General features: G+C 55.6%; 1 protein-coding gene across 1 annotated transcript; it reads right to left on the bottom strand.

Moving 5' to 3' along the window:
• Positions 1 to 5,450: 5,450 nt before the first annotated feature.
• Positions 5,451 to 8,243, bottom strand: TNFSF9 (TNF superfamily member 9). The gene is made up of 3 exons (XM_070413900.1): positions 7,980 to 8,243; positions 7,383 to 7,419; positions 5,451 to 6,574 (listed from the first exon to the last, which is right to left on the bottom strand). Exons 1-3 carry the CDS (start codon positions 8,241 to 8,243, stop codon positions 6,114 to 6,116), a joined length of 762 nt encoding a protein of 253 aa, XP_070270001.1. The 3' UTR covers positions 5,451 to 6,113.
• Positions 8,244 to 8,631: the final 388 nt, after the last annotated feature.

Here is an 8,631-nt window from a genome sequence, read left to right as displayed (position 1 = left end):
CAACCTGACCGGGGTTGTCCCTACCACACCGGGGCTGTTTCAACCTGACCGGGGTTGTCCCTACCACACCGGGGCCGTTTCGACCTGACTGGGGTCGTCCCTACCTCACGGGGGCCGTTTCAACCTCACCGGGGTCGTCCCTACCTCACAGGGGCCGTTTCAACCTGACCGGGGTCGTCCCTACCACACCGGGGCCGTTTCGACCTGACCAGGGTCGTCCCTACCTCACGGGGGCCGTTTCAACCTCACCGGGGTTGTCCCTACCACACCGGGGCTGTTTCAACCTGACCGGGGTTGTCCCTACCTCACCGGGGCCGTTTCGACCTGACTGGGGTCGTCCCTACCTCACGGGGGCTGTTTCAACCTCACCGGGGTCGTCCCTACCACACCGGGGCCGTTTCGACCTGACTGGGGTCGTCCCTACCTCACGGGGGCCGTTTCAACCTCACCGGGGTTGTCCCTACCTCACAGGGGCCGTTTCAACCTGACCGGGGTCGTCCCTACCACACCGGGGCCATTTCGACCTGACCAGGGTCGTCCCTACCTCACGGGGGCCGTTTCAACCTCACCGGGGTTGTCCCTACCACACCGGGGCTGTTTCAACCTGACCGGGGTTGTCCCTACCACACCGGGGCTGTTTCAACCTGACTGGGGTTGTCCCTACCACACCGGGGCTGTTTCAACCTGACTGGGGTTGTCCCTACCACACCGGGGCTGTTTCAACCTGACTGGGGTCGTCCCTCCACACCGGGACCGTTTCAACCTCACCGGGGCCATCCCGACCTCACCGGGGCCATCCCAGCCTTACCGGGGAAACAGGAAGTTTGGCCCTCTGTCCCCTGCCGGCGGCTCCCCACTTGACAAAATCTCCAGGCGTTCCTGGTGGTTGAACATCCAGCACTCCTGCCCTCCACCAAGTGCACAGACTGCCTGTCTGCTGTCCCCCAGCGCCCCACAAGAGACTGGGACCAGTGGGCATGTTTGTGCACTTGCTGGTACAGCAGTTCCACAGTGCCGGCCGAGTCAGGCCCAGCCCTGGCCGGCCCCGGACCCAACTCTGCCCCCCGATTGCGTCCCTCCCAGATGCAAGGAGCTGAAATCTGCAGCCTGCTGGGATGGGCTCTGTACTTGGTGCCTCTGCACATCCTACTCAGTCTCAATGCGCTTCTTTCTATGCGAGGAGTTGAAATCTGCAGTTTGTTGGGTTGGGCTCTGTACTTGGTGTCACATCCTACTCAGTCTCAATGTTCTTTCTCTCCTTCCAGTTGTAGAGCTTCCACTGGGCCAACTTTCCCATGGTTCTGTATGATAGGTGTTTGTCTGATATTTGGTAGTTTCGATGTTGTTGTGTGAGGTAGCACGCACAGGTCTCTTCCTTATACCGCCATCCTGGTTCTCCTGGGTCTGCTTCTTGAGTGTGTCTCTCATGGCTGCGAGCAGTTGAAGTCTGCAATTTGTTGGGATAGGCTGCAAAAGCGCAGGTGGGTCTTTTTGTGCACCTGGCACAGCTTGGATGGGGATGTAAATTGATTAGGGCTGAGACTCAGGGAGTCGCCATGGCGGAGCAAATAGCACTGGCTGAGTCTCTGCGGCCCCTTGAATCTCTGCCAGGGCTTTGTGTCCCCCAGTGCCGGCGAGCAGCTGTGCAACAGAGTCTCCCTCGCTTTCTGATGGCTGCAAGGCCGTGCTGCCTCTCCCCGTAGGGTCTGGTGCTTCATGATCCCGCCTGAACCAGCTCAGTGGATTTGAAAGTTTGCAGAAGCAAAGGCGTTTCTACTTGTGAGTCTGGCACAGCCCAGATGGGAATGTAAATTGCGTAGGGCGGGGTCACAGGGAGTCGCTGGGGCGTAGACTCAGCGGCCCCTTGCCTATCCAGGACTCCAGGACTTTGCGTCCCCCAGTGCCGGCGAGCAGCCGAGCGCCAGAGCCTCCCTCGCTTTCTGACCGCTGGAAGGCCGTGCCGTCTCTCGCCTTGGGGCCTGGGGCCTCAGAGACCCGCCCGAACCAGCTCAGTGGATTTGAGAGTTTGTAAAAGCACAGTCATTCCCTCTTGTGCCTCTGGCACAGCCCTGAGGGTAGGGCGGGGTCACAGGGAGTCGCCAGCATGGAGGAAATAGCGATGGCGGCGTCTCCGCGCCCCTCGCCTCCCCGGGACACCAGGACTTCTTGTCCCTCGGTGCCGGCGAGCAGCCGCGTGTCAGAGCTTCCCTCGCTCTCTGACCACTGCAAGGCCATGGCCGCCTCTCCCTGTGGGATCTGGGGCCTCAGAGACCCGCCCCGAGCAAGCCCAGAGGATTCGAGGGTTCGTAAAAAACCGAGAATCCATTTGCAGCCCGCGTGGCGTGTGACTGCGTACCTCTGGTTTTGGTGCCTCCGTAGCTCCCACTCAGTCTCACTGCGCTTCTTTCTTTTCCTCCAGTTGTAGATCTCCCACTGGGCCAACTTCCCCATGGTTCTGAGTGGCGGTTGTTTACTTCATAGTTGATAGTTTCAATCAGGTATAATATTCTTTATTTCAGTCCGTGTATGCTTACTTTCTAATTTCTTTATCGTAGCATCGAGGGTCTCATTAGTTTTCGTGAGGCTCTGCACAAATTTATGGCAAGCCCTCAAAATTGCGATTCTTAGCTCCATATCCTCCATTTCTGTCATGTTTTTTTGTCTCCGCATCTTTTATGCTTTCTTGGTGCACCCCCTTGTGGTCTCTGTGCGCAGTCTTGCTCTAGCCAAGCCTTAATTGTTGTAGTTAACACTAGAGGGATTTGACCACCAGGCCGACTGGCTGTAGGAATCAGCTGAGCGGAAAACGTCTGTCTTCTGGGGAGGCGCTAATCCAGCCTTTGCCTGAGGCAATTGGCAAATGGCTGTGCGCAGGGCCTGGGCGGGGCGGGCTCAACAGGGCGGGGGGGAGGGAGCCGCTATGGCCGCTCTCAGTCCGTCCCCAGGGGCTCTGCCTCTCTGTCCCCACAACCGCTGCAAACCTCGGAGGGGCCGTAGCCAGACAGTCCCGCTTCTCCCGTTTGAGTCTGGGTCCCTAGAGACTCGCCCGGATCTGTAGCCCAGAGTCTGAGACTCACTCCTGATTGAAAACGACAACCGCGCCCTCAGCCGCCAGCCCGCTTTGCGCGCGCACCACCTCACCACCGCACCACCGTACCTTTAAATTTTCCACACTACGCCTCCTCTGAGCGTCGGAATGCTGTTGTTTTTGCTTCTAGTTGAAGAGTCTCTCCTCAGCCAGCCTTCCTGTGGTTCTGGTTGATGTCCGTTCCGACTTTTAGTTGTATTTTTGAAGTGGTTGTTTACGGCGGCAATCTCCGGTGTTTACCTATGCCGCCATCTTCGATTCCCATCTGTAAACCTACTTTTGTCCCACCCTGTCATAGGGTTTTCCAATAGGCATAGGGCTTCCCATGTCACCAAGAAGGGGCAAGTAGAAAACCTAAGTCCCTCCTCTGTCTCTCCAGGGTTCTGTGGTCTCACTTGTGAATTCCTGTGCATCCTCCTCTCCTCTCTCTCTCTCTGCAGATGGGCCCTTTCATGCTTCTCTCTCCTGTAGAGGTGTAATTTCCTGACTAACACTGCCTGTGAGGTCAAGCCCGCCCACTCTGTGGAAACTGGCCCAGCTTGCGTCATGAGTCCACCCAATCAGCTGTGCCAAGGGAAGGCATCACCTGGTGCCAAGGGTGTTATTCAATAGGCAACAACCGGTGTAGCCAGACGCTGACCAATCAGATTTGACTGTGGTCCCTGGACCAAGAATTCTGGGGACAACCTTTCCCCCACGAATTTTAGGGATGCACCAAGGGTTAAGGTTTTAGATGCTTGGTCACAAGGGCTGTCCTAGGGGTCCAAAGGAAGTATCCATGAATGGGGACTAGGAGTAATGGGTTGTGCATGGTGACAAAATTATGGGGCAGGGAGAACTGACTAGGGCTGGAGAGAGGAACAGCATGCTGGTGCTGTGTCTTCAACCCATTATCTGCTTTTGTAAAGAAGTTGCTCATGTTTTCACAAGCAAGTGAAGTGTGGACATAGATCTTTGGTCCATTCTATCTTAGTCTTTTTTTTTTTTTTTATTGATTTCAGAGAGGAAGGGAGAGGAAAAGAAGGCTAGAAACATCAATGATGATAGAAAATCATTGATTGGCTGCCTCCTGCACACCCCCTACCTGGGATCGAGCCCCCAACCCAGGCATGTGCCCTTGACCAGAATTGAACCTGGGACCCTTCAGTCTACAAGCTGACGCTCTATCCACTGAGCCAAACAGGCTAGGGCTTATCTTAGTCTTTAAAAGGAAAATAAATCTACATCACTTGTTTGTCACTTGCACGCAGGGTTGACTATGGAAGGGAATGAAATTGTGTGTCTATTATAAATTTTGTAGGCATAAATTATTGTGTAGGACACCATTTATGAATAAAATAGAGAATACTCTTCATTGCAAATTCTATTTAGTCCGTTGATTCTCTGCAGAATGCCTTAATTTTTCCCACTCTTGTACCAATAGTCAACCCTGCGTGCAAATGACAAACAAGTGATGTAGATTATATTTTCCTCTTAAAGACTAAGGTAAGCCCTAGCCCAGCCGTGGGCAAACTACGGCCCGCGGGCCGGATCCGGTCCGTTTGAAATGAATAAAACTAAAAAAAAAAAAGATCGTACCCTTTTATGTAATGATGTTTACTTTGAATTTATATTAGTTCACACAAACACTCCATCCATGCTTTTGTTCCGGCCCTCCGGCCCAGTTTAAGAACCCATTGTGGCCCTCGAGTCAAAAAGTTTGCCCACCCCTGCCTAGCCAGTTTGGCTCAGTGGATAGAGCGTTAGCCTGTGGACTAAAGGGTCTCAAGTTCGATGCCCGGTTGCAGGCTCAATTCCCAGTCGGGGGCGTGCAAGAGGCAGCCAGTCAATGATTCTCTCACCATTGATGTTTCTATCTCTCTTTTCCTCTTCCTTCCTCTTTGAAATCAATTTTTTAAAAAATACTAAGATAAAACGGGCCAAAGATGTATGTCCACACTTCACTTGCTTGTGAAAACATGAGCAACTTCTTTACAAAATCAGATAACGATTTGAAAACACTAGATGAAGACTTCCTTGATATTCACAACATAACAGGTAGAGCCAAGATACACTTTTAAGTCTAATCTACTTTAAGTCTAGATGACCGGCAGACAATAAATCAAGCCCTGGCTTGTAGCATTTGCTGATTCCCGTGGCTGATTTTAAGTTACTGGCGTGATGGTACTGAACAGAGCTGACAAGTGATTTCCTGCAGAACTGTATTGTACAGTATTTCCACCACCCACTTACCATAGAGGAAAATAACCTCAAGAGCATACATAATAGTAAAATGGAAATAATAAAATCCTTAAAGCATACCGTAGTTATGAGTCTCAGATAACACTGTCTGGTGTACAGTAAAAGCTCAATACAGTCATCATTAAATTTATAAACATTTTATTACCCAGTACCATCCACCATTCACACTGTCCCCTGGCCCAGGCACACCAGGTCACAGACAATCACAGTCATAGTGGCAAACCAGCCTATAAGAGGTCAGCTTGGCAAAAGCTGGAGTTTGGGTCTGTTTTGCTCATTGCTGTGTCCTCAACACCTAAAACAGTGCCTGACACATAGTAGATGGTCAAAAGACAAGTTGCATGAATGAAACTCACACAACAAAGAATTCTGCAGACCCCCTAAAACTACCCCACAAATCCCAAAGGGGGAGGCTTGGAGCGAGTCTTTATTTCTCACTTATTAACATAAGTAAGGATTTTTTGAGGTCTGTCTTGCTTGCTGTTGTTTGCTTTGGTCTGTTTCTTCAGCCCTGCTGCACAGTACCTGGCCTGGGCACTCAATAAATATAAGTTAAACAGATAAATATAAAGTCCACTGTCTGAGCTCAGGCTCATAATAAATATCAAGGGTTTGACTCGGGGCAGCAGTGATAGAGGGACCAGGAGAGTCCTTGAGGAGGGGGTCAGCAGCCAGAACCCCTGCCCTGCCTGGTGAGGTAGAGATGCCAGGGCTCATCACCAGAGGCCCCACAGAAGAAAGGCAGGATTTAGTCTCCCTGCAGGGGGTGGCAACCCCATCTGCCTCATGAAGGCTGTCCGGAGGGGAGTCCAGCAGGGACCTTGGTGGCCACTCGGTAGAGACCCAAGACCGTGGCACCTTGTGCAAGCTGCCAGGCGGGGTGCACCCCAGCCGCAGCCCTGAGATGGACACCCAGGCGCTGGCCAGCGCGCAGGTGCAGCAGGCCACCCCGGAAACCAGCTGCTGAGTCCCGGGCTTCAGAGGATGGAGATGGCAGGTCCAAGGTCAGGGCCAGAGCTGCAACCCCTCTGCCCAGCGGCTGCAGGTGCAAGGCAATGGAGACGGAGCCAGAGCCAGCTCCGGCCACCACACGTTGCAGTTCCAGGTGCAAAAACACATAGTAGATGCCGGCCTCAGACACCACCAGCTCCTGTGTGTGCTCATCGTAGCTCAGGCCCGGTGTCAGGAACACACCTTTCAAGCCAGGGTCACTGTACCAATGCAGGAGCCCTTCTGTCAGCAGTGCTGCAAGAGGAGGAAGGGGGAAGGGTTATCCTGAGCAAGGATGTGGCAGGGGCACAGCCTGGGGAGGGGGTGGAGGGGCTCTGAGGACAGAAGGGTTCTCAGAGGGAGGAAGGGCTGGAGGATGGAGGGAGGAAGGGACAGGAAGAAGGGGGGAGGCTGTCATGAAGAGGGAGTGGGAGGCTGTCAGGAAGAGAGGGGGGAGGGGGGACACAGAGAGGGGCGGGGGTGGAAGGTGAGAGACTTCCAGGAACAGGAACCTGCAGGAGGTCTTGCGATGGATGCAAAAGGGGATGGGAAGGGGAGAGTAGGGCTAGGGACTCGGGGATGAAGGAAGGGGGTTAGAGAGGGAGGTGAGGGGAATGGGACAGCATGAAGGAGGGGATTCAGAAGGAGGATGGAAAGTGGGTGGGGTGTCAGGAAGGGTGTAAAGAAGAAAAGCAGAGATTGGGAGGAGACTCTAAAAGGGGCAGGGGAGGGCGGTCTCTGGAAGGAAGGAGGGAAGCGAGTGGGAAGGAGAGGGTGAACTCTCAGAGGCCAGTGGGAGAGACCAGAGCAGGATGGGGTTTGGGGCTCCCGCCCTAGGCCTGAGCGGGTGGGTTTTAGTGGGCAGATGGAAGTCACTGAGAAGCAGCGGGAGCCCAGAGAGAAAGGTGAGATTCATAGAGGGGAGAAGACAGCTTTCAGAGGGAAGGAGTCGAGGGTCCGATTTAATCAGAAGGAGGCCTCCGGCTCCCGGGACCCTCCCACTCAGTGTCCCGCTCCCGGGGGGAGGGGGCGGGGGGGCAGAGGGATGGCGCAGGACACTCACCATCTCGGGCCACCAGCTGCGCGAACACGCCCACACCCTGAGGAGGAAAGGCAGAAAGTGAGTGGAGGGTCCCCCAACCGCTCCGCAGCTCCCTGAAAAGTGCCCCACCGTGTCTGCGCAGCCCTTCCGCTCTCCTTTCCCCTTCCTCCAAAAGAGCACCCCAACATCCACGCACACGCACACCTCAACTTGGGGGCTCAACCGGCCCCAATCCGTGGGGTCTGCAAGGACAGCACCCACCAGGACTCAAGACCGAAAGAAAATAAGTGTGATCCCTCCAGGTGGCTGGGAACAGGGAGGTCTTGGGAGGAAAAGGGGGACACCCCAGGGGTCCGGGAGGAAACCTAGGTTCTCCGGGAGTTAAGGGGAAAGAGCGGGGTCCCCTCAAAGGTTCGAAGTGCCCCTTGGGGTCCGCGATGGAGAAAAGGCCCCGCCCTAGGGTACCGGATGCAGATGGGATCTCGCGGGGTACAAGGTGAGCAGGGGTGCCCCCATGTCCTGGATAAAGAAGGGGTGCTTTCCGGGACTCGGGGTGCAGAAGGGGGTCGGCCCAGGGTGCAGGGTAGAGAAGGAGTCCCAAGTAGGGGCGCATCTCACCTGCGGGGAGTCGGGGAGGCGGGCCCGGGCGTCGGGAGGGAGCTCGGGCAGCCTGGAGTCGGGCGCGGGGCAGGGGCAGGGGCCGGGCGAGGCGGGGCGGCGGGGCAGCTCCCAGGCGCGGACGGCGCAGACGGCGCAGGCGGCCGCGAGCAGCAGCAGCAGCGCGGCGCTCAGCGCCCAGGGCAGCCGGCGGCAGGCGGGGCCGGGGGACGCGGGCGGCCGGGGGGCTTCGGGGTCCGGGACGGCGTCCGAGCTGGAGCCCATGACCAGCGGTAGGCGTCTAAAACCGGGGTCCCGGGCTCCCCGCTTTATAGTGAACCCGGAAGCCCCGCTTTCCGGGGCGGAGACGGTGGGGATCCCAGCGCCCGCCCCCTCCAGCCAGGCTTTCCCTAGCTTTCTCTTCTCTGGGTCTCATCTCTGGTCTCCTTGCTCTCTCTCGCCCTCCAATCTCTGCCCCACTGCTTCTTGTTCCCGCATTCTCTCTCTCTCTCTCTCCCTCTCTCTGTGCCTCTTTCTATGCCTCTCTCTCTGTGTCTCTCTGTCTCTCTCTTTCTGTCTCTCTCTCTGCCTCTCTCTCTGCCTCTCTCTCTGTGTCTCTCTCTGTGTCTCTCTCTCTGCCTCTCTCTGTGTGTCTCTGTGTCTCTCTGTCTCT

The sequence above is a fragment of the Myotis yumanensis genome, unplaced genomic scaffold (genome assembly GCF_028538775.1).
Source record: "Myotis yumanensis isolate MYYU_CA2020_CCGP unplaced genomic scaffold, mMyoYum1.0.hap1 SCAF_5, whole genome shotgun sequence".
NCBI classification, from domain to species: domain Eukaryota; kingdom Metazoa; phylum Chordata; class Mammalia; order Chiroptera; family Vespertilionidae; genus Myotis; species Myotis yumanensis.
Note: the sequence above shows the minus strand (reverse complement) of the source record. Positions and strands in the feature narration are given on the sequence as shown.